At 39.7% G+C, this 26135-nt stretch overlaps 2 protein-coding genes across 2 annotated transcripts; one reads left to right on the forward strand and one right to left on the reverse strand.

Moving 5' to 3' along the window:
- The first annotated feature begins 230 nt into the window (after positions 1-230).
- On the forward strand, positions 231-18314 carry znf185 (zinc finger protein 185 with LIM domain). The gene is made up of 30 exons (XM_028008943.1): positions 231-385; positions 1250-1301; positions 2961-3081; positions 3175-3282; positions 3362-3391; positions 4068-4124; positions 4229-4276; positions 4372-4443; positions 4538-4618; positions 4758-4820; positions 4926-5024; positions 5695-5760; positions 5896-5967; positions 6250-6324; positions 6517-6591; positions 7156-7218; positions 8427-8477; positions 8586-8630; positions 8886-8942; positions 10847-10894; positions 11183-11351; positions 11406-11785; positions 12982-13041; positions 13165-13227; positions 13517-13624; positions 14679-14741; positions 14817-14888; positions 14984-15046; positions 16360-16465; positions 17801-18314. Exons 2-30 carry the CDS (start codon positions 1292-1294, stop codon positions 17897-17899), a joined length of 2424 nt encoding a protein of 807 aa, XP_027864744.1. The 5' UTR covers positions 231-385; positions 1250-1291; the 3' UTR covers positions 17900-18314.
- A 721-nt stretch (positions 18315-19035) lies between these two features.
- Positions 19036-25004, reverse strand: pofut4 (protein O-fucosyltransferase 4). The gene is made up of 5 exons (XM_028008944.1): positions 24874-25004; positions 24297-24635; positions 22586-22966; positions 19822-20444; positions 19036-19686 (listed from the first exon to the last, which is right to left on the reverse strand). The coding sequence occupies exons 2-5, from the start codon at positions 24633-24635 to the stop codon at positions 19536-19538; spliced, it is 1494 nt and encodes a 497-aa protein (XP_027864745.1). The 5' UTR covers positions 24874-25004; the 3' UTR covers positions 19036-19535.
- Positions 25005-26135: the final 1131 nt, after the last annotated feature.

Raw genomic sequence — 26135 nt, forward strand, 5'->3', positions numbered from 1 at the left:
GCACGCTCTGCACCTTGTCCTCATCCTCCTCTTGTTCCCTGTTGCCTTTTGCTCATGATGACGAACTGATCATCATCCACCTGCGCGACAGGTACATGCTTGCTGACTTTCTAGAACAAAGCACAGATGTGGTAAACAAAGAAAATCAGTTCTTAGCAACCTCTACCACACACACACACACACACACACACGCCTGCACGCTCCCACACGCACTGCTCCACCCCACATCCACCTTCCTCGACTGGCTGGGCTTGTTAGAGCTCACGCCCGTACCTGTTTGCTAGTTTGCTGAGACACCTGTCAGGGACGAAAGAGTTTTCTACTGCTCACTTCGGCTACACTCAGCTGTGTGAAGAGTGCCCTGTTGGACATAAGGGTTGGACAGGTATGTACTCTCACTATGAACTATCTGGCTTGTTTATAATGTTATTTAACAGATAATCTTAACAATTTTTGTCATCAGAAGGTGGATTCGTCACATGGAGGGAATGTTTGCCTGCTTAAACTGATGATTATCACTGTTTGCCCACTTATTTTTACATGTCAGCTCAGTTGACTCTCGTCTTTAACGCTTTCCTTTAAAAGCTGCTGTGTTTCATTAATGATTTATCATGTGTGTGTACTGCCAGAATAAAAATCCCTTCTCCATTTAGAGTCACTTTTTATTCAGGACAACGTCCCTCTGATACATTTATCTGAGGGATGTTGCTCTGTAAGGGCTAAATTAAAAACCTAAGGCATTTTAGCTGTTAATATTTGCATTCCCATTTTTGAAAAATCCCACCCCCCCCTTTCAGTTTTGCATAAACTGTGGCCTGCTTCGAGATAAGGAAACAGTCACTGAACTGTGTTTTCGGGGTTTTTTTGTAATAATACCCAAGGAATTTTACCTCAGATCAACTTTTTTTTCTGATCCTAAATAAATTGTGGGATCGACTAATTTGGAAATAAGCAACCATAATCCATCTTTAATGAAATGAGACGTTACTCCGAGCTGCTGATGTAAGAAGATGGTTATTTGTGTGTTTCAATTGTTATGTAGGCAATTGAAGTATTTTTCTCTTGAAATGTGGCAGGACAGGTTGACCTGCATGCTTGAAGGATGAGAATGAGGAATTTCTGACAGGCTTTTGGAGAGGGAACATACCATAGGAACAACCATTTGAAAATATGCTAATTCTAAGATAAGGAGTTGTTTGCTGATCACACACTTTCTCTTCAAGAGGTTTCTTACTGATGTATTTTTCAGGTTGCCTGTAGGGGAAAGCACAGAGACCCCACCAGAAGAAACATGTCAAGCGGTGAGAAGACTAATTAATGTGATCTAATTATGATACCATGTACTTCTTACAATAATAGCTGATGTTATCATCCCTCTATACTGAGCTGTTATGATTTAGCATATTAAGAATTCATGTACCCTGTAAAATAATATGAGGGCTACACCCCTTCACTTGTCCCTAAAGGTTTAAAGGGCCTATAGTTTTTTGACTTTCAACATGAACATGAATGTAGTTTGAAAATCAATAAATTGACACTAAATGTTAATAGGTTTAATATATTAATTGCTCATTAAGTCATCGCCCATAGTCACATTTTGGCTGAATTCCCATTTTCTCTTTCACTGTTTCCTTTTTTCATAAGCAGCTTCCCTGCAGTTGTTCATTTTACACCAGAAAGTAGCATGCAGTGTTATTTACTCCACAGCTTTACAATAGCAACCATTTTATCATGCCACAAAACATCAAACTTCTCAAAACAGTTATTAAGGCCATACATTTTCAGAACAAAAGAAGAAGCCATTGTTTTACTTTGCTAATGTTGTAACCCTTTATTTGAAGTGTGACCTTGAAACATTTAAACTTAAAGGTAATCTTGCCACTTTAACATCTATCTATGTCAAAACTACAGTGAGACGTCTGCCACTCTGTATGATGGGATAATTGTAATGGTGGGTCAAGCTGAAAAGGACAGTGGTAGACATTCCACTTATAACTTTGTTTAAACCTTTCTGTTCTGTCATTTGTCTTTTATAAACTATTTCCTGGAAGGAAGGGCCTATTTTGATTGGTCAGCTAAAGAAAATGACAAACTAGGAATGATTAACAACATAATTATGCAAGCAAGGCGGTGATATATTGCTCAAAATAGATGTTTAATGCATTTTGGAAATTGGAGCTTGGACCTGGGAATGGAGTCACCCCTGACCTGAGTGTAGTCTCACTGCTTGTTGGAAAACCATTGGGATTTCCTAATTGTTGCACTAACCAAAACTAGAAATACAAGATAAGTATATTCTATTTCACTCTATTTTATGTGATTAAGCACTAAACTAACATATTCACAAATAGATAATTTATTTTATTTTTATTTGTGCCACTAGTTTAATGAGAGCAAACTGTGAAAAGGACTGAAAAATAGTTTCCTGAAACTTTAATATTTTCTGTGCTTGGCAGCCATAGTTAATGAATTTGTTTTTCGAGTCACAATTCGGACTAATATACAGCGCTGATGGAACTCCCCGTAAAATTGTGTATAAAGCCAAACTCTTTGCAGCACTTCTCTGCTGCAAAAGAGTGCTTTAAGGGTGCTTTAAAGATTTTTTTGTTACCTCTCTTACCACGCTCCTTTCTGTCCTTGGTAGCAAGATATATTTGAATCCTTCAAGTTTATTAACAAACATCAACAAACATATACTCCAGGAAACTTGAATGCTCTCTTGTCTTTTCCATTTTGAATTGTTTTCAAAATCTGTTAAATTCAAGCTACTCTTTAAGATCCCTAAGTTGAAATAAAAAAAAATTCATTTACTTTTGGAACTTAGGTTTAAACTAATAATCAGTTTTAGGATTTGCATTTGTAATTAACCTCGTTTATCTCATGTTCATAAGCTCACCACTTTTAAAGTGTAATAACAATAACACACTTTGCAACGTGTGTTGCTCCTGTTTGTGTCCCAGAGGGAGACCGAGCATCTGTGCTTCGCACCATCAAAGTACGAACAAAGCTGAAGGGAGACGGCAGCTGGCTGCAGCGCCAAGATGAACCTCAGGCTGAAACTCAGGAGGAGGAAAAGCCATGGTAAAGCACATGTCTTCAAAGAGTCCCGTCCATCTCATCAGCTGCCCAGTCACTCGAAGAGACACAACTAAATTCTCTGTGCAATCTGTGCAGGTTGGCAGAAGTTAGAGACAGGCGTTTGAACGGAACTCCCATTGAAACAAGCCCAGTTTCCTCACCAGTAATGTCCACGCCGCCACCAGTAAAGTCTGACACTGAGAGGTAAAACTGTGAATAAAGTTGCAGGTTTACTTTAAAAATTGTCACTTTTATTTGATGAAATTCCTGTCTTGATTTTCAGTAAACCAGCAACACAAGGATATTTGATCAGGTAGGAGAGACACTCACTGTGATCCATTTCTTTAAAAAAAACAGAAAAGAAAAAAGGTCAAAAATGAAATCAAAGTTTTTAGTTTTTTTATCTTAATCAAAAGTAGACTCAAAACATGAGAATACAATTGAAAATGTTACTTATGTCAGTTGAATAATTAAAAACAAATGTATCTCATACGGATTCATTATTTCCAGAATTATACATTTAAAACTAATTAAAAAAGAACAGAACAGAAATGTTATGGTATACACTGTTGTTGGAGTAGGTCGCAAGAGGTCACTGCTTAAGAAACTAATTAAATTAATGGAAAGTTGAATGGAGGGAAAACGTGGTAGAGAAATGGTCCAGGTTATGGACTACAAGCTCTACATTTCTTAAGTTAAGAAAATCCTAAATTAAAAACTACATATGTACCTTAGATGAGCTAAGGGTAAAAGAGAACTTAAAGTGTCCTCTTCTAAATTAAGTTTTCTATTTTTATTGGAATTCAAAGTCCCAGAGTCTGGAGGAAGAATGGTTGAGGTGTCAGACTCCAAGTTGGTGGAGGCCCACTGTTTTATTACAAATGCAAGCCATCTACCTTCAAATATATTTGTTTTTAGTAATAATCTAATTAATGTTGGGATGTGGCAAAAATAATGTTAATAACATTCTTTGTTCCTTTTACCTTCAGGGGTGTTTTTACTAAACTAGAAACGCCTGTTTCAACTCCATCATATAATGGCACAAGGTAAAAGCATCTTCCCTTTGAAAACAGCAGGTTTAATTGCACAGTGAGATCTGAAAACCACATTTTTGCATGTAAATTATTATTATTATTTTTTTTTTTCTCAGCATACCAAAAACATTCACTAAAAGGCCTTCAGAGACCTACAAGAGGATGTAAGTGTACGAATAAGACTTCCAGATAATTGCCTGCATCTCGCTGAGAATGTTATGTTTTTCATGCGGTTTGTGTTTGTGCTTCTGCTCTGTAGAGCCCCTCACATTGTGAGGAACACTTCAGAGAACCCCGAGGGCCAGCTCAGCTTTGAGGAGCAGGAGAGACGGTGAGACTCCGCTCCCACTGAGAAGCCATGTGCCCAGAAAAAAAAACCCAACAAAAAAACATTCTGAGTAATATCACTTCGTTTTACTGTGCAGGACGGAGGCCGCCCTACATGTTATGAAGACAAAAGCAGAGAGAAAGAGATCCTATGTTATGTCTGCTGCTAAGTTATATGAGTATGTATCATTTATGTCATATCTCTAATGGGTATAATGAACTTTAACCTAATTTTGGAAGTGGTTATGTTTCCAATCCATCCCAATTTGCTTTGTAGAAATCTTATTTATTCTAAGCGTTTGTTTCTAAAATCTTCAGGACTAAAGATTCACCACCTGACACTTCTTTGGCCACCAGCAGTCCTTCATTTGTGGCTAAAAGGTTTGAGTTTCTTTATATTTGATTCTGGAGCCAAAAAGAAACAAAGCTTCTTCTCAAATTTCTACATTTTATTATTTACACGTCTCTCTGTGTGTATGCATGCAGGGTGGAGATTTTTGATGATGCCGACAGCACGGTGGAACCATCCCCTGCTGTTTCTCCCACATCTGCTGCCTCTGCTCCTGCACCCAAACCACAGACAGCGTGAGTCTCGTTTCATTTTTCATGTTTACTGATGACCTTAAATAAGGCAAAACTGTTGGCTAGTAAACATAAAATGTTGAAAAATCTTCCTCCTTATCCAATTGAGTGTGATGACACAACCTTAGCAAGAGCAATTTTATTTAAGTTATTTAAGATCCAAGTTTCTGGTTGCAGGCTATAGGGAAGCCCGCACTCTTACATTAAACTTTTTGCTGGATCCCAGAGAACGTTTGCAGAAAAACATAAACTTTTGTTGAACTGGCAAGAAAAAAAGAAAAATGAAAATCCTTCCCTTTCTTTCTCTATTTCTTAGTAGAGCTCAGTAGTTAATCTCTTCAGCCCAAAGTGGTCTTCAGTTCTGAGCCCTTGTCCTCAGAACTAAATGTGATTGTCTCAGCATCTCATGCATTAGCTGGAAAAGTAGAGAAACATCTAATTGTGATCAGTTTTTGTTAGTTTTAACATATCAAGTGCATAAAAAAGGGTTATCTAATGCAACATTTCTTAAAACATTTGTGAAATTTGTCCCTCTTTTATTACTGTTTTTATTATTGCAATCACATCTACTGCGCTCGATGTGATTTCAAGTTTGTGTATGCCTTATTCTTTCACATTTTTGAATGGAAATTAACCTATATTTCATCTTTTTTGCACGTATCTACGTCCACAGCTCCAGTATTGACACAATTGCGGCCTTGTCCGACACCCTCATTTCTTTGGACACAAACCCTAGCAGGTATTTACTGAAAAACAATACAAAAGCAAGTCCTACACATTATCAGACAAAAAAAATAAGACTCTCTCAGTTTAACATTGTTGCCCAAAGGCCCCAACACTACACTATTTGATCGTGACTTTGTTCTCCTTGCAGCGCTGAAAACAACAAGCAAGAGCTGGCAGAGGAAGAAGAAAGCCCGATGGACAGTCCCACCCCAGAGGACAGGTAAACAAAATCAATAACCGCCTCACTTGTGTTGTAGCGTGGCTGGCAGGAACACAAATGTGCTCTGATTTCCACTGTGTTCACTTCAGAGTAATTACAGAACACACGTCTCCATTTTTGGTGCCTTAAACATGAGACATGACTGTCCTAAATTACATTTGATTAAACGCAGTACAAACATATTTAATAAAGAGATGTTTCTGGGCTTTTTTGCCAAACCAGGTGCTTTAATAACATGCTGATCTGTTTGTTCTTTTTTGTTCTGCCTCTTCCTCTCTGCAGTGTTGAACAGGAGCCAGATACAGCACCCAGAGATGGCAAACCAATAACAGGCGATCTCCTGGGTTTCAGTGATGGGTTCGTTAAAAAATATTCTTTCTCATTTTGCAATTAAGAAGAATTTTTGAATGTTATCCATAAGGTGGCACTGTTGGACTTCACATAAAGTCTCTCATCTGTCTCAAATTGCCTGTATGAGCTATAAACACCCCCAATCTGAATCCCTAAACCCCTCTTTGTTCATCAACTTCTTGCTTTCTGCTTCTGCAGTCCAGAAGAACCAGCGGAGCCTGTTCCATCCAGCCCGGGACGCTGGAGTCAGGATCTACTCACTGGACTTGGCAGGTACAGGAAAAGGCTCTTTATCCCCTCAAACTGCTAATCCGTGCTCATTTGAAGAATTAGTTTCTCCTCAGTTGTAAATCTGTAGTTGCTTTGTTAGCAACTAGCAAAGCATCACCCTAACTCACCTCGATAAAGTTCTAAAACTCTTCCCCACTTTGGACTTTTCTGTGTAATGCCTGCATAGTGAGTCTAGTCCTCCACAGACCTCTGACACCCTGAATCTCGTGGCTGTGTGTCATTATAGTGAACACAGAACCATGCAGGTGAGAAAAGCCCGATGTGACAGCTCACTCTTCCCATCTTTGCCCTCCTCTTGTGTCAGTAGTTTCTTTTTATTACCACACATAAAGGAGACAAGCAACCCTGATTTATGAGATTCATTTTTATCACAAACCCGAAGATTAATCCACTGCTCCGTGGCAGAACCAAACAGCCTCCGATTCCTGAATGAAACGACTTTGAAACTTTAAAAGCCTTCATTTTTATCTACACACGCGTCTGGAAATAGAAAAGAGCACTCCGTGCTGATTAGTATTTCTGCTTTTGTTTTTGTCTTTCCACCAGCCTCAGCATGCAGCAGCAGGAGGAGGAGAAGCAGACGGATGAGACAAACGTGGAAACACAAAGGTAGCGGGAGATGACAGGCTGCTCTTAAACAATTATCTATCTGTGCAGAGCTGCTCCCTCGAAGAAGCACGATATGCAACGTAATGATTTATACCAACTCTGTCTGCAGCGTTGGCCCCACAGTCACAACACTGTAACGACCAAAGCTGTGGTTATTCCTGACAAAGAGCGCTCATGGAAAAAAGAAGGAAAAAAAACATATTCAGACAGTCTCCATGCTTGTTAAATAGTTCAGTGGATTTCAAGCTTTCCTAATGGAGTAACACTGTAAATAGTGTATGAGAACAGCAACAGTAACCTTTACTTGCCCTGTTTTTTTGTTCCCATCTTGCCATACATTCCTCTCTGTCTTCTATGATTCTGTCTTCCTATCACCAAGCCAAGAGAACAATTTTATTCACCCCTTGAACTTTTCATAATTCATCAGAAATTGATGTGATAGACAAACACAAAGTACGTAGAGTATAATTGTGAAACAGATAAAATCATTAGCCTCCTTTACCCTAACACTCTTAAATAAAGTCCAGGGCAACTACCCACATTCAGGAGCAACTTAGCTCAAGTCAGCTAAGTTAGGCAGCATCATGCTGTGGGGATATGTTACTTCAGTAGGAGCATAGACAGTCAATCAAATCTGAAAAAGAGCAATTTGGCAAAAACATTTGGTAAAAATTGTATCTAGATGTGTAAAGGTGGTAGAAATATTATTCTACAAAGTATTAAATCAGAGGATGATGAACACAAATGCATGCCACACTTTTCAGATTCTTCACATAAAATATATATACTTTATATATATATATAGATAGATATATATAGATACATATATATAGGTATAGTCTTAGTGTATGACATACAATGTCAATATAATACATTGCAGAAGTTTGCTGTTGGAAAATGACAAAAATGCAGATGTTTACTGAATATTTATACAAGATAGTATACCAGAACACTTAGTGAGAAATATCTCACTTTCTCACATTGCTGAAGTGGGTAGTATAAATTTGAATGAAGTATTTCCATTTGGTAAAGACACCCCTGATTCTGATTCCGATTGAGTTTGGCCCTGTGTCCGCTCTCTATTTCTGTTTACCATTCAAGCTGCATTGAATCTTTCCATTATGAGTCAATGCGATCAGAATTCCTCAGACACCAGACAGGGCCGTGCTGACAATTGAGAGTGAAATCAGTGTAAAATTGTTTTTCAGCTCGGCTGATCCGTTTGATCCAAATCCGATAGGGACTGCATCCCATAACAGGTAATCATATTGGTTTGGCGCTGTGACTGTCTTCCAGCCAGCCAGATAGCATCTCGGCATGCATAATGCAGCAGTTTCTGATTATGAGCCACTTTCCTCCTATTGCAGCCCCCCTGACCTGTTTGAGCCCTCCGCTGATGTTTCCATCAACAGGTACAGGAAAGATTTTCCAAATCCCTCCCTCTTTCTCCTCCTCTAACCTCTGCTTGTTGCTCTGACACTATCATGTTGCTTCCTCACAATGTCTTCTTTGCTGCATCTGCTGCTCCTAATGTAATCATCGTTATTCACAATTGGCACCAATCACTCTGAAGTGCTGCACATACAGTATATTCACCACAGCTTCCACCATTAATATGCTCCATTAGCAGTGGGTAACCCTTGTCTATTTTACATTTTGTCTTTCAGTTCAGCAGCAACAGAGGAGACGAGGGAATGTCCAAGTCCAGAAGTGCTTGATTACCAGTAAATGTTCAATATCATTATTTATTACTTGTGTTTTCCATTTTTTTGTTTTTGTTTTTGGCTTTAATTATCTGTCAGTTTTGGACCAGTAAAAGTATGAAGATGAACATCTGAAGACTTCAGCTTTGGCTGTCTTGTGCTCTGATGGATTATTTTTTATTGAATTAACTCTTCATATCTATCTGTTATTTCACTTACAACATTTTTGTATGGTTTAGCCTTTTATTGTGTCAGTGGTAAGGTGCAATTTAGTCAGCAGATTATAGCATTAACACAAGGAAAATAATCTTTTTTCCCCCCTATTATTAAAAGTTGAAGCTTCACCTGCAGCTCTATAATAAATAATCAATGACTCCATTTATTGTAATATAGAGGACATGCCCAATATGCATTTATTATCCATTTGTGTAGTTTTGCTTTCTCTCTATTGTTTTCTGTAGAGTTGTGTGTTGCATGAGCAGTAACAATAACGATGCCAAAAGGTTTATGACCGTGTAATATGTCTGTGGCTGAACAATGGAAGAGGAAAGGAGCAGATATTTAGCTCCAGGAACTGATCTAAAACAGTGACTGTGAAATATTTTAACATACGTCCCAGTCTAAAATTACAATTTCTTTGAGCATCACCATCTTGAGACACACACACAAAATAGAACAAAAACATCCTTTTTAATTGGCAGGGCATACTTAAAAGTTGTGACTTAATTGAATGTGGCCTGTTAAATCAGAAGTTAAAATTGACAATTTTGAAGTTTTCTTAACTATCCAATAATACTTTTTATTCTCTATAAATTTTTTTCACACAGGAAAATCATTACTTCCTACCTCCATCGCCTGTTATCCCCAGTGCAAACTTTCTGATGGTTTAGAGGTTGATCAAGTATTGTTTGTTGAACTTGTTTTGAGATGGTAGACGTCTTGGTGCCTTTCAGATTGGTGTTGCCTTTATTCTGATTGACCAAATAATCTTAATTTATATTAAAAAAAACACCCAGAAAGTTACTACACCTACAATGATAATTGTGTACAGCCTTAAAACAGAACATGAGCAATTCTGAACGATCCCTTTATAGCTTCATGTATCTAACTTTAGTAAAAAAAAACACTTTTTTACATATTTTTAAAAAACTGTCATTATGTCATGACAGATAATCTGTGAAAAAAATCAATCTCCTTCATCTTTTCTCACTTTTACTGTTGTCATCTGCAGAAATACACCGTTCCCAGTAAAAAACAATGAATCTGAACCAGGAGGTTTGTCTTAGCACTGCCAGTCAACCTTGTGTATGTGCTGCTCAATGTGGTGGAGAAACAACTTACTGTTCCATGATAACAGTTTATGCGTCGTCATCAGTGGCCATGCTAACTAGTCTGAGCAGTCATTTCAGGCTCTGTTGTGGTGAACCAACTGTAACTTAGCAGAGAGCAAGGGGCAGGATGTGAGCGGCGTGCACACAAGCTTGATTGACAGCGCTAAGACACTGCTCCTGACTCTGGTTGGTTATTTGTGACAGAGTGGTGTAATTCTGCAGTTAGCACTGGGAGCACTGGGGGAAGACAGAGGAGCTCGACTTTTTCAACAGATCAACTGTCTCACACTATACTTTCACAACATGTAACAGTTTTAACAAATTTGTAAAAAAAGCATATATTTTTTGATAAAAGTTATAGGTTGGGTTTGAAGCCTTTTCATGCCCAGGTCCTGACTCTAGACGTAAATGCAGAGCAGCGGGAGAAGCCACCAGCACTTGTTCTCTGTCCACTGTTGTCCGATTTTGCTTATATCAACAATTCTCTAAATGTTCTGCTTCTGGAACTTTCTGATGCAAAGACACTTGCTCCATTATTTTGTGTTCAATACCATCAAAAAAATCTTTCAATGTATGTCTGTTTCCTTTTTTCAGTGTAGCAGTACCAGAAATACTCTGCTCATGTCCCAACGAAGCGAAACCGTGAGTAATTTATAAAGAACCTCAGTTGCATATAGACAATTTTTCCCCCTTTAACCTTGTTTATATTACAATTTTTTCTTTTTTTTTTTACTATTTATTCTCTGAGTTGGAAGTTATTGGGCATAGTTGATGATGAAAATAAGTCAGATATTTGTTACTACATTCCCTTCATAGCTGTGACAAAGAGGTCCAGCCTCCAGTAACTCTGCTCTGCTTTTTTTAAAATAAATGTACAGAGTGAATATGCCACCAACTCATGTTACTTTTACATCCTTGTTTGTGTTCCAGGACCATAACACCAGTGGGAGTTGAACAAGTTATCTTGAAGATAATTCCAAGCAAAGAGGAGCCTAAGAACAATGCGGGGGAAGAGGAGAAAGTAGAAGAGGAAGAGCTGATCAATGTGGTGGAGAAACAACTCCATCTCTTCTTTCTCCAGGAGGAGAAAGAAGAAGGGGAAGAGGATAATGAGGAGGAGGAGGAGGAGGAGGACAAAGTACAAAAGGAAGAGGAGAATGAGGAGGAGGAGAAAGTAGAAGAGGATGAGGAGAATGAAGAGGAGGACAAACTACAAAAGGAAGAGGAGAATGAAGAGGAGGAGAAGGTAGAAGAGGAGGAGAAAGTAGAAGAGGATGAGGAGAATGAGGAGGAGGACAAAGTACAAGAGGAAGAGGAGAAAGTAGAAGAAGAGGAGAATGAGCAGGGGAAAGTAGACGAGGAAGAGGATGATAAGGAGGAGGAGAAAGTAAAAGAGGATGAGGAGGAAGATCAGAAAGTAGAAGAGAAAAAAGAGGATAAGGAGGAAAAGGAGAAAGTAGAAGAGGAAGAGGAGTCTAAGGAAGAACAGGAAGATGAGATGACAGAAGAGGATGAGGACAAAGATGAAGAAAGGTATGTTTATTAAGATTGAAATAAGAGAGAACACATTAAAGCCCCGTTTTGAAGCAGTATCTCAAAATTCAATGTATATCAATAACTGAACCTTAAAACACACCTGAAAGCAAGGTAACGTTTCTTCATATATCAAAACAGTGAAAACCTGGTGAATAGAGACAGAGATCTTTGTGTCTTTTATTTCTATCTAAATTCTTAGCATGTGATGCTGCATGCAGGCCTGATTTGCTGTACCTCAGCTGGAATACGTTATGTAATTAAGTTAAGGAATCCAAATTGAATTAAAGATCTGAATTCAGCTTTAGTGACTTGCAAAAGTACTTGTTTAACTTGATCATGTTTTTTGGTTATATTATAACCACAAATTATTTAAATTTTATGTGGTAGGTAGTCCAACACAAAGTACCCCATAATTTTGTGGCAAACTCATACATAGTTTTGGAAATTCCTGACAAATAAAAATCTGGAACAGGTGATTTGCTTTCGGCAGTTTTCTCCCCCATTTTATTCTGCTGGCCCTGAATAAAATCAAGCGTAATTAATTTCAATTAGATGCAATCTAATAATTCACACAGAATAACTTTTATAATTTCATTTTAGTATAACTACTCCTGTTCCGTTAAAGCCTCAGAGGTTACTTTAAGAACACTGATGAACAAACAACCTTATGACAACCAAGGGAAAATCAAGGGTAGAATTTTGCATAAGTGAGGTAATAGAATAATGTCAAAGCAGAATTGAACACTACGGTGAAAAAAATGACACTACACACATCTTCTTGAACACAATCCACACTGTGAAACATGATGGTGGCACCATCATGGTGTGGAAATACTGTTTTCAACAAGGAAGCAGATGAGCGATTACAGAAAGATGGTCAAAGATAATCCAGGAAATAAAAACTGCAAATGCATTGAGGTTGGAGTTTCACTCTCCAACAAGACAATCACCCCAACCAGGCAGCTAGAGCTGCAATACAAGGGCGTACATCAAAGCACATGATGTACACCCTGTACATGTTCATGTTCATGTACACATGAACATGAATGTGTTAACACATGAACACATTCATGTTCATGTACACATGAGCATGAATGTGTTAACACATGAACACATTCATGTTCATGTGTTAAAAAAAAACTCCTCAAAGTGCAGACCTAAGACTTATTTTTAATATTAAATATTTTCTCCAGCTCTGACGGTTCCTGGACCACCACATGGGAAATCCCTCATGAGACAAGCACGGTGGAGAGGTGAACACACTTTTTTGTTTTGCGCGCAGCTCACGCTCCACTATTCTTCATTTATTCTCCCCTTTGATCTGTGTCCATTACCAGCTAAAAGCCTTTCAATGTCTGTCTGTCTCCCCATCTCAGCCAAGAAGCCAAGACAGACGACAAGGCTGGAGATCAGCAGACAGTGATCATGTTTGAGAGAAAGTAAGTTGTCGCTTTATTAGGAGCTCCAGGTGCACATTGGCTCCTTTTATCCCCGTAACCTCGTTTCCTTTCACTACGGTGGAGGAGCTGGGCTTTTACAGCATTTACTCTCTGAGGTGGAAGTTATTGGGCACTGATGCTGATGAAAATAGGTCAGATATTTGTTACTACCTTCCCCTCACAGCTGTTGCAAACATGTCTAGCCTCCAGCAACTCTGCTTTTTAATAAATGTACAGTGTGAATACACCATCCGCTCATGTTACTGTTACATGCTTGTTTGTGCTTCAGGTCCACTGAGAATGACTCCCCTTGGGATAAATGGACGTCCCCCACTGTTTATACCATCTCCACTGGGACGGGAGATGGTGATGAGGAGGAAGTAGAGGAGGAAGAACGGTATTTTATTTTTTATTCAGCTGTATTTTTGCTCCAATCTAGAGCAATCAATTCCCATTAGAGATAATCTTATCGGAGTGCATAATTTTCATTATTTTCTCTTAGCATAGATAGGTACAGTTGTGCTGTTAAAGCCTCATTAGTTATTTAGAGAACATCGATGAACAAACAGCGTCATGACAACCAAGTAACACGGCAGACAAGTCAAGGATAATGCTTCAATACAATAATATAACATCATGCTAAACATTGAACATGCTGCATTTTGTTCTGCACTGCTGACAGGGTTGTTAAAAAGTTCAGACCTTAATCTAACTGAGAACCACAAGCAAATCTTGAACATACCTGTTGACAGAAGCTCTTCATCCTGTCTCACTCGAAGAAGAACGTTAGTCTCCAGACTTGAATAGCTGGCAGACATTCCCACAACCAAGGAATTACACATTTTTCAAGTTTTATCTACAAATTTTTGTAAAAATGTGGGTTGTTCTTACCTCTATTTGACCTCCCATATTCCACACAAATATCCCACTAAGGTTTGGGGTTGTATTATGACAAAATGTGAAGGCTTTCAAGAACTATGAATTTTCCTGGCACTGTGGTCTATTTAAGATTCCTGCTTGTGTTCTCCTACTTCCATTGATTTTGGTAACACAGCTGTTTAATCTAAATTGATTTGCGCTAAATCCCTGTGGGAACGCAGACCCTGAACACTTTACTCAGGCTATACACGTACCTGCAAGTCCTGTTTTAACAGATCTATCAGCTCTATTTATGACATTCTACAATCAGAGCGGCATTCCCATTGCCTTTCAGTCTGCCCTCATTTGGCTCCCTCTCTCTAATCATCGGGCCACCACATGTCAAATTGGTGACATGCATTGGAGTCGTCATACTGTCAAATCTGAGCCCAATGAATGACTGTCATTAACAGGCAGTGGTGGGGAAAAAAAAAAGGTGAAGGACCCCGTCTTATGATGGGTCCCATAACCCTTCACGCTCCTGTCATCTGTGTGTGAAAGATGACACGAAGGTTTGTGCTCTCCGTCTGCAGGCCAGCTGTGGTAGTGGAAGAGCGACGGGTCCCAACACCGGAACCGGAACCAGAAAGCAAAAAGTGAGCATCTCTCCCGAGTGGAAGCTTAACTTGAAGTTAAAATTTGCACCCACATTAAGTTACTTTCTGCTTTAGGCCTTTTGTGTATGTGAAGGAGTACGTCGACGCAAGTGAGCATTTGCTCAATCTCAGCGACCCACTCAATGGGTAAGACCGATTATTTGTTGATTTGTTGAAGCAGTCATATAAAAACATTAATCAATGTTGCTTAGATGATGGTACATTTTGTTCTTTACCTGTAGGTCAGATGATTTTGCATCAAGCTCCATCAGTTACTCGTACAGCAGCCCCTCCAGCTACACTAGGTAAAACTCTGGCACATAAACCTTTTTCATGCACCAAGACTTGAGAGTGTAGAGGGGGTCTATACACACATCCCTGTTAAAATTGAACATAAACCGTCATAATTCATTTCCAAACTTTTTCCACCTCTAACGTGACATATTTTCTGCTCAATTCAAATGAGATAAAGTACACTTAGCCTAGTAGGTTTATCCTGACATTTATTTGCCTCCTTTAGGTAAAGCCATAGTTTGCAGAAAGAAAAATAAAATCCCACAGCATTTTATATACATACTATTGAACAAAACTGTGTCAGATTTGTCTCGGAAGTAGGAGTGAAGAATAATGTCATACCGGGTTGAGAGCTTTCTTTTTGCAAGTCTGTAAAGAGAAGGAAATGCTATTTGTTTTGGTATTAACTAGAATTATCAACACACAATAACAGCATGTTTGTCTCCATGTGATGCACTCCAAAAAATAAAAATGCCCACATGTAGATATTTTACAGAATTGTGTACAGCACTTACAGTTATGAAGTGCTAATGAATATTTAATATCCGTCTCTCGAAGCATTTCATATGCTGTCAATTAATTGACTTTTAGTAGTTTAGTTGACTCAAAAGATGCTCTAACAAAGTACTAGTTTAATGGTGTGCACACTTCCACACTCATGGCATTGCAGCTATTGTTTTTATATACATTAACTCCCTAACAGCTTTGCTTGTTTTTAAGTTGAATTGTACAGGATTAATGTCAGGTTAAAGGTGGAAATTATCCATCATGGTCTCATTTTTTTGTAAGAAAGCCATTGTTTTTTACAGGCGTTGTCTACATTTGTGAGATTCACTGTATGCTGAGTTTTTGTGAGAATTTTACATATTTACCTAAGAGTGCATTTATTTCACACTTCAATTGCTATACTTCTCCTTCTCTACCTCAATATGCCACTTGCAACTCTAAAACTCTCTTTTTAAGTGCTTCAAGCTGCTTGTTTTCACCTTTGAGCGTGTTTGCTTTTCTTTACATGAGGCCACTCTGGCTGATCTTGTTCAAACAGAGCGTCATGTTACTTAACAGCAACCTCTCGGTAACCCCTACATCACTTAATCCACGCACTGAGACAAAATCCAGTTTAAGCTAAAGGTCCGTCTCCTCCTGCCTGTTTATTTTTCCACTTCTGACGCAATGAGACGTGTGTGAGCGGCGGGGCAGAAATTCCAGGAAGCCATCTCGTTCAGCTAATTTCAGGGACTGAATGGGGAATTGACATCAGAGGATTATTTACACGTATTAAAGGAGATCAGCCTAAATTGTTCTAATCGCTGTTTCCCTCCAGGGTCTCCCTGTCGTCCACCTGCACGTACTGCGGAAAGCAGGTGGGCAACGATGCCAAGATCAGCATCGAGCACCTCAATATTAACTGCCACCCTGAGTGCTTCAAGGTAAATGGCCTCCATTTGTGGATTTTTTAATAGCACTCTCTGGACCTATTGACATTCCCGGTAAAGATGTGTAAAGTCGTTGATATTAATTCATCTTTTATTGCAGTAGTTTGGAAAATATATAAAAATCCAACCTTTAGTGTGAGCAGATGCCTTAGGTCACATTATTGGCAACTCATAACAACTCCTATAAAATAAGTGTAACTTTGCTTTTCTAACTTGATCTATGCAACCATAAATTGTAATGAGCAATGACGACTTCCTGCTTCCTTGAGGTACTATGATGCAGTTTCATTTCTATTAGCTATTGCCCACCAGGGTGCAGCAAAGAGTGACACCTTGAGGCCTCCAGGTCTCCATAGCAACCACTAGATGCTATCTAGAAGCAAACTGGTTACCGGAAAGACACATTTACCTTCCCACCATTACAATTACAAACAGGCAGAGTTTGCTAATCTCTTCTGGGACATTAAATGGAGTGTATCTTCTGGTTTGAAGAAACTAAAAAATACACTACGAGCTTTGCAGCAACAAATATTCAAGTTGGGTCTAGGCTGAAATAAACAATAACTCTGTTCAAAAGCACCTCCTCCACACTGTAAAGCATGGTGGAGGATCTCTGGTGCTGTGGGTTTGTTTCTCTTGCAAAGGCCCAGCTAACATTGTTACAGTTCAAAGCATCATGAACTCGAACTCTTTTAAAGACCATCTTTCAGCAAAATACGGCCAAAGCAACACAGAAATTGTTCACTAGACACTAAATGAACCATTTACCATGGCCATCCCAGACCCCAGACGAAATTCTGTAGAGAACTTATGCGTTGAAAATAAAGGATAAGTTAGAACCATCTAATATGTTTGGTCACAGAGAAATGGTCAAAGATCCCTCTTTATTTGCTCCGAGTGTTAGAAAAGAGTAAGTGCTGTGTATTGACAAAAGCTGAGTTGCACAGAGTTTTACCAGCAGGAGTGCCAACAAATATGACTCTGACTTTGTACAAAAAACCCCCCAAAACTTATTATTTCTTAACATGTTTCCACACTTAATTATGCAAAAAGTTTTATTTTTCAAACAATGTCAGTGTGGTATTAAAGATGAATTTATCTGGAGGTGTTGCGCAATATGAATTGCATTTTTGACAAATGTTTTCATTCCAATAAAATGGTTTCTTTGAATATTTTTCATGCTGCGTTCCAACACATGAATGTCTTCAACTGGTTTTTAAGGCTTAAATGCTTTCATTCACTGTTAAAGATTTGTTAAACAGTATGAAGAGGTAATTTTCCTTGGAACATCGCCTAAGATTATGCTCTTTTTTTTTTTTTTATTCACAGTGTGATGTGTGCAGTAGGCCAATGGGAGACCTTCTCCACAGTATGTTCCTGCACAAGAAAAAGGTCCACTGCGAGAGCTGTTACGCCACCGTTATTTAATCCTCGGAGCTTTTCATCACCTCCTTATCCTTGTCCCCGCTCATTCATGTTCATTTGCATAATAAGTGAGAACTGCTCTGAAGTTTGCACCGATTTCTTTCTTACTTTGCTGTAACACATTTTAAAGTCATAAAAAAAAAGAAAGTGGAATTGTCAGTATGATAGTCATGTTGAACAGACTATTTTTTGGGGGGATGAAATATGTTTGTGTGTCAGTTACAATGAAGGATGTGTTTTATATGTTTTTTATGTAAAGATTCACAATATCAGGTGGGCTTGGACAATGTAATTTGATATAGAAGGCTCGCTATTTTTAAAAATCTTTTTGCTTATTTTACTCATCTCGATACAAAATAGTGTGTTGAAATGTACGATGCATTGCTAACAAAATAAAATGACTTACAAAATCCTGGTATAAACATCTTACAAAAGTAGTGTGCTTGAAAACACACTCCAGAATGAGGATTATTGCACAAAGAGGAGTTTAGTGTGTTGCAACAACAAGGTCTGGGTAATAATATAAAGTATTTATCATAAAAATTCAGAGTAGATTTGCTTTTGAGAACAACCGCTAGTGCAGAGGTTTCCGCTTGTAATGTTGCATTTCTCAAACTCGCCTCTTCCTCGCACTGTCACTTCTAGTAGCTGTTTGCATAAATGTGACTGGCTAATAGCCATTGGCCACATGCAGATTAACTTTAAAGAAGCACAAACAGTCCACTGGCTGCTGCCTTGATGGTCTTCACACACAGTTAGGCAGATCTCCTTCGGTGAACAGGACAGGTCCCGTTGGCTCAGCTCCAGTCCAGAGAAAAATGGGAGCTTTCCAGGAGCATTTGCCTCTCTGCACCAGCTGCACAGAGAGCATTTCCTGCATATTCCTCAAAGCAGAGAAAATATGGTAATGTCCTTCTAAAGCATCCCTTTGCCCAAGTGTCACATTGAATAGAAAATTAAAACCTGTTATGGTGTACACAAAAACCCATCCATCCATCCATTGTCTGTTCACCCTTGTCCCTAATGGGGTCGGGAGGGTTGCTGGTGCCCATCTCCAGCTACGTTCCGGGCGAGAGGCGGGGTACACCCTGGACAGGTCGCCAGTCTGTCGCAGTACACAAAAACCCACCTTGAAAAAGTATTTCTAACCCTTTACATTTTTCCATTCATATTTTTGCGATATTCCAACTGTATACATCAGTGAATCATACAATCACCGACCATAGGTGCTATACGTTCAATATGAGCTCCGACTAATTGCAAAAGTCATGCAAAATCTGTCCCTGGATGTGCAAATGACTTGAAGCTGATTGAGATGATTCTAGTATTCATTTCAGGGGACTGAATGCATATGCCTGTCTATTTGTAAACCATGCATCATTTTCCATCCATTTAAAAAAAAACTTCACATGAAATCCTGATAATACACATTCAGGTTTTGGTTGTAATGTCACAAAATGTGAACAAGCTCCAGGGGTTGGGATACTTTTGTAAGACGCCATAATCCACAAATATAACGGTTTTCTGGCTCAGTTGTGTAACCACGAGTCAATCCGTCATTTAAACAGAGGGGACTCATAATATGGGCCCCCCTGCAGAGCTGGACGGGCGCCACGCTCTGTTTGTTTCCGAGCCTGTGTCAGTGTTTCCCTCTGGCTCTGCTCACAGCTATGTTTTGGATGTGCTTCCACAGCAGAGAAGAGTCCGACTCGTTGTGTCTTATCAGGGACTCCAGCCCCTCGGCCTGGTCGAGGCTCTGCCAGTAGTCCTGCGGCCATATTTGCAACCATCTGCAGACAGATATGCAAACAGATTAGGCTAATTTCAGAGGCTCAATTAGACAATAAAACGATTTCTCTCCCCTCGGGTTGACAGAGAAGGCGGTTTTCCCACCTGGCACAGTCAGCGATTTAACCCCTACTCACCCGTCATCTGCAGGCAGGTCTTTGATGTCTCCGTACCCTGGGCTGGGCAGTGGGCAACCCATGTGGGAGTTGCTGGCCATTTTACGCTGAGGAGGTTGGGTTTTTTGGGGGGCTTTCCTATATGCTCTCTCTGCAGCCAATCGGGCATTCTCCTGCTCACAAACATAACATTCAAATCCATTTAAGTAGTTAGGCTTGCTCATGTCGTTAACTCCCCACTCACGGGAGTCCAAGCCCTCCAGCAAGCGAGTGTTAGTAATCCTTCTGGGGTCCTTGAACTCTAAATATCTAACGTATTCATCATCGTTCTCATCCAGACGCTTGAGAAAGTCAGCGAGAGCTTTGGGAGAGGGAAAGCTATCTATAATTACGACAGAGTGGTCGTTGGGCATCCAGTCAGCCACCACCGGGGAGCCTTGGTAGACGGGCACGCAGCCCTGATGGAGGGGCCGCCACAGCTTCTCCGTCATGTAATCTGGACACACGCCATTCTCCAGCGCCAGGTGGAACTTGTAGCGTGCGACGAAATTCATGAATCCGGGTTCCTCGCCAGTAGCGGTGGCCGTGTCCTCCAGGTGTTCCGGTAGGGGCCTGTTGTTCAAGCATTTCCCATAAGAGTCCACCTAAAGACGAGAAGGAGAGAAGGATGGAAGCGAGAGATGAGAAGAAGCAGTCAGGACACATTTATCATGGCAAAATAGCAAACTTTTCCAAACTCAAGCTCTATTTATGGAACTTGTGAAAAATGTACAGAAAGAGAGGAAGAGGATGGATGGATTTTACAGAATAGGCAAAGCAAGAAATAGAAATATTTTCCAAATCTACTCTTGTTTTTTTTTTCAGCCCTATCTAGAGCTCGAAACACTAATCGACTTCCACACTTCTGGACTGCATAGGAACTCCTCTCAAAATAAATTACTCATGACACAAGACAAATGAAATCATGAGACCGACCTTTGCTAATTGACTTTTAACATTCTACTTTAAACATGTTAGTTAGATTATCTGATTAGAGGGAACTGAGGTTGAGGTCGTGGACGCCTACAAATACCTCGGGCTGTGGCTGGACAGTAAACTGGATTGGTCAAAACACACTAGCCACCTGTATGGGAAAGTGCAGAGCAGGATGTACTTCCTGAGGAGACTGCGGTCCTTTAACATCTGCAGCAAACTGCTCTGGATGTTCTACCAGTCTGTGATTGCCAGTGTCCTCTTCTACACCGTGGTGTGCTGGGGAGGCAGCATATCCAAGAAGGACACGTCCAGACTGGACAAACTGACCAGGCGTGCCGGCTCTGTGGTCGGCATGAAGCTGGACTCTCTGGTGACGGTGGCAGAGGCGAGGACACTGAACAAACTGCTGGACATCATGAACGATAGCAGCCACCCTCTACACGCCGTCATCAGCAGCCAGAGGAGCCGGTTCAGTGACAGACTGCTGCTTCCCAAGTGCCAGACCAATAGATTTAAGAACTCTTTTGTCCCCCATGCCGTCAGACTGTACAATTCCTCACTGGGGGGGGGGGGTGACACAGGACAGAGGGTGGAAGGAGTAGTGACCCCTTGTATTTTTCTCCATACTTATCAGGTCAAACCACATAGTGCAATACGATATCACTGGTCAATCTATCCGCCAAATTCTTATATATATATTTTTTTGTGTTGTATTTATATTTACTTATATTCTTATATTCTATATTCTTATTCCTTGTTTCTTGCATAATTTAAGGTTTTGGTTACTCACATTTGGTGTGTACCTCAGTATTTAATTTGTATTTTGTATTCTTTTGCACTTTACTTACTGTGTGTTATCTTTGTTTTTTGCCTGGGAGCTGCTGGTAACTTCAATTTCCTGAGGGAGTCTTCCCGAAGGATCAATAAAGTACAAGTCTAAGTCTAAGTCTAAGTCAGTCTTAACAGAAACCTTTTTTAGAGAGAGTCCTACAAGAGGCAGAGGACATTCCTCACTCTCCAAGTCATCCGCTTCATGGTGAATTTAAGTTCCTACCATCTGGGAAGAGATTCAGGAAGCCCAAATCAAGAACCACCAAAGACTCTTTTGTTAGACAGGCCATTATTCTGATCAGTTTTAAATGTGATTGGGTCAGATCTAGTCATTCAGTCTGCGTTATTGACATTTGTACTGATAATTCAAAGATTTGTTTTTTACTATTTTGCCAGTGTTGTTGTGTGACTGTGTCTGTGTTTTAATTTTTTTCCCACCTTGCTGCAAAGACAATTTCCCTAGAGGGACAACAATAAAATGGTTCTGATGCTGAGCATGTTTTTTGAAGCCAGCAAACAGAGATGAACATATATTTTTCATCTAACTGCAGTGAGGAAAAATCTGCCTGGCAACATCAATGAGAGTTAATGTGATTTTTGACTCAAAAGGTTGTGCTGACCTCTGTTTCCAGATAATATAGTACATCTTTCTGTTCCCAGATGGAGCACTAATGCTGCATTAAGGGCTAATGAAACCAAAACTAACTTCAGGTGCAGTTTAATAACAACTAAACAAAAACCCTTCAGGCTACTTAATAGAAACACATTACATCAACATATATAGAACATTTGCAAATGATTCCTGAGCATCTAAATGGCACATCAATGTGCAGTTAATGAATAGAAGACAGTGTCTGTATATTTTTGTCATCAATGATGCTGTAACAATGCTGTTATTCTCTCATATGTCTGAATTTACCCCCAATATCTCATTCATTATAATTAAAGCAGAAACAAAAGCTCCTGCCAAGCACTGTACCTCGATGTACTTCATGAGTTCGTGAACGTATCGGTCTCTGTCTGACGGCACGTCACAGTGAGACTGCATGTAAAGAACTGGAGCCAAGCCCTCCCTCCTGAGGCGGTTCTTTTCCTCCAGAGACACAGCCACAGGCTCCAGCAGGTACTCCAGGGAGGGCAGCCACTGCAGGGTCAGGGGGTAGTCTGACTCCCTACGAAATGTGGCCGTGTAATTAAACAGCCGGATTCCAGGTCCGTGAGAGAGGATGTAGTTGTTCATTGGTGACTCCTCGTGGAAAAGTGCCCAGGTCTGGTGGCGCAGGCGAGGAAGTGGCGCCTCGTATGCCCTGAAGTCTGTCCCGTAAAAGATGATGGATGCTGTCCTCTTGTACAACTGGACCTTTTCAAGAACAAGTCGAGATGAAACAGGGTAACAATAATTATTATAAATGTGCGCATATACACAGTGCCTTGCAGAAGTCTTATAATCTTGAACTTCTGGTACTGTTTAAGATGCTAAAACCGGAAATTTCAATGTGCTGTGTTGCACATTGACCAGGGGCATCAAACTCACTTTCATTTTGACCATATCAAGATCACAAAAGTTCTCAAAGGGCCAGTTATAGCAGAAAGTATTGGTAATATAATATATATAATATAATATATTTATAAATAGCTTTCTTTATATTTAAAATTAAGTAATAAAAACATGTTTCACACTGACGTAATGAAGAGAAATTACAGCTTTGAGAAAACCGCTTTGATTTGATTGATAAAATAGTATTTCAGCACATAACTGTTATCTTGAAGGTTCTACATATGAATCCCACTATAGCTTGGAGGACCATGTAAAAACGTATGGTGGGCCGGATTTGAATTGTCACACGTGACCTAGACCAACAGAAAAAAGTTAAAATTTTTAAAGCAGAAGAAAATTCTGCATAATTTTCCAAAGTCTGTACAAATAGAAGTCTATAAATTGTCCCAGGTATTTTCATCCAGCTACCTCACACTGAAATTACAGCCGCAAATGTTTTGGGCTATGTTTTTACTGGGTTTATATTTCAAGAGACCACGATCTCAAACTAAGTCAGATTGAATGGAGAGTCTGAACATAAATTTTCATGGCTTTCTTTAACGATTGGCTATCGTACAGCCATTCCTGTCATTTAATTAAGACGGCCATGTTTTGGTAGGTGTTCTGTGTTGCTGTACTCTTTTCCTCTTCAGGTCAGGGATTGAACACCTTATTGAGATATTGAAAGCTTTGGATAGTGTTTTATAACCCAGCTCAATCCCTGACCTGCCTGCTCTTCATGATTCTGCCGTTCTCTAACAAAACCTCTGAGGCATTTACAGACCTGCTGCATTTAGACTGAGATTAAATCACACACAAATGGACTGTATTTACACATAAGGTGACAACATCTAAAAGAAAATTGTGGGAGTGGATTTAAATTAAACAAATCAGAGTAAAGGGGGGTAAACACACAGGTACGCCACACTTTTCAGATTCTATTGAAAAGGAAAAAGGGAGAGAAGCATCAGTTTTGATCTACTTGTGTTAATCTATCACATACTTCTTATAAAATACTTTGAAGTTTAGTGTTCCAACGTGACGACGAGTGATAAAGTAGGAGGAGTATTAATACTAATGCAAAGCACTGTATTTTCCTGCTATTCAAGCCCAAACTTCCAGGAAAAACTTTAGTTGTTGGTCTCTCTTGTACCTTGCGATTGCTCGTCACCAAGCAGGAGGACGTGGCGCAGTCGACGCGTTCAGTGTCACCGGGGAAATGTGGGAAAAGTCCCCCGCTCCACCACAGGAGAATGGGCAGCTCCCTTTTGCTGCGGCGGTCACTGTTCCCTGGTCCTCTGTATGAGGCGACAGAGGCAAACTCCATGTCCGACAAAGCGCTCTGTGGCTGAAAGGCTCCTCGGTCTGGCGCATCCAATACGTCCAGGTGCAGCTGGTCTCCAGAGAGAGAGGCGAAGGAGACCCACACCCAGCAGAGGACAGCGAGCAGCCCCAGACCCACGCAGGGCAGCAGCCTCCTCCTACCTGCCATCTGCGGAACGGTTAAAACAAATAATAAAATATAGGTTCCCCCACCTCCATGTTTACTACATCATGATGTGTTATGAACTTTGCAAAACAAAGTAAACATCTATGGGACCAAACCTCCCAGTTGTCCAGATATATCGAAGCAATAACGCCATTCTTACTTATGTCGCCATGAAACACTCAAAATGCATACTAAATATGTAAGAAATAAAATATTTATTTGTCTTAAAAGCAAAACATACCTCTGATGAACGCTCCTAACGGTTTATTCGCCAACATCAGTAACAACAGACTCTTCCTCGTCGCTTCAAATGTTACCCTCCTCTGGCGCCACCTACAGCCAAGCAAAATCAAAGCTGCAGTAAACGCAGAATCAGTCGAGCTTGTTGAGATTTTTGTTGATAATCTCAACACTTACTCGCTATGTGTTTCATGTCATGGTGAAATTTAGCAAATTAGGCAAATATAATAGTATGATTGAGTTCAGGTATTAACACAACACATAAAACGTCACAAATACAAACAGTACAAGCTACAAGTTATTTGGGGGCAAATAAATGCTATTTGCCCCAAAATATTTTGAATTAAAATATATATATTAAAACAATGTCTATGTTCAAATAGACAAAGAAAAAGTGACTTTTAACAGCTTGCTGCTAAAACATACCTTAAATGTAACAAGAAAGATTAACTGATAAAGATCAACATAAACCCATTTAGCCAATCCACCACTTTCTTGCTATTAGTTGTTCCTAACCAATGTTTCAATGTGTCGCCCATTTCAGACAACACGATTAAGCCACAGCATAACATGCATTTATTTCATCTTTTAGATCTTTGAGTTCCTTTTATGAGATGTTAAATTTTTTTTTAACTTGGAGACAAAATCACGTCAACTTTCCTGTCTGTCTGTCTTTACTTCTCATGTCTTCATTTAAACTTTAACTAACATATAATTAGTAAACTTATCTGCTTCAGTGTCATTAAGTCACGTATGGACATGCCACCAAAGAGCCTTTATTTGTTTTGCAGGCAGTCATATTTTCTTTGGAATGCAGCCTGCCAAGCGTCCTTGTTCTCCTGACATTTTAGCGTGCTTGACTTGGTTTCAGTTGACTGAAAAAAATGCTGCAGGAAACAGTTTTGACTTTGTAGTCCGCACATGTATGCACAGGTTTCACTGAAACATTTCTGGTTACTTTTACCGGACGAGCATTTAGCTCACAGACAGGTGTCTTCAGTGTTTATCGTTTAAAAGTCTATGCACAATGTTTCAATTACAGCTTTATTTACCACGTAGTTCCAATGGTGCGGAAAAATGATTAAAAGAAGGTTTCTCAGGAAACCCTTTGCAATGTCAGGGCCATTTGCATCCTAAAGGTAGAAAGAACATTTGGATCCAAGTCAGAATGTTAACACATCGAGGTTAATTCACAGAAAATACATTTTATTTCATAGACTTGTCCAATAACATATACATTTACAGTTGATAGAACCAAATTGT

The sequence above is a fragment of the Xiphophorus couchianus genome, chromosome 23, assembly GCF_001444195.1.
Source record: "Xiphophorus couchianus chromosome 23, X_couchianus-1.0, whole genome shotgun sequence".
Lineage (NCBI taxonomy): Eukaryota > Metazoa > Chordata > Actinopteri > Cyprinodontiformes > Poeciliidae > Xiphophorus > Xiphophorus couchianus.

Excerpts from the sequence above, each read along its gene's own strand:
- znf185 (XM_028008943.1), top strand. Across the intron at positions 3,082-3,174 it reads CAGGAGGAGGAAAAGCCATG|GTTGGCAGAAGTTAGAGACA; the intron begins GTAAAGCACATG and ends CAATCTGTGCAG. Across the intron at positions 6,592-7,155 it reads CTACTCACTGGACTTGGCAG|CCTCAGCATGCAGCAGCAGG; the intron begins GTACAGGAAAAG and ends TCTTTCCACCAG.
- pofut4 (XM_028008944.1), bottom strand. The coding sequence starts at position 24,635 with ATGGCAGGTAGGAGGAGGCTGCTGCCCTGCGTGGGTCTGGGGCTGCTC. Across the intron at positions 20,445-22,585 it reads AACTCATGAAGTACATCGAG|GTGGACTCTTATGGGAAATG; the intron begins GTACAGTGCTTG and ends TCTCGTCTTTAG. Across the intron at positions 19,687-19,821 it reads GACCTGCCTGCAGATGACGG|ATGGTTGCAAATATGGCCGC; the intron begins GTGAGTAGGGGT and ends ATCTGTCTGCAG.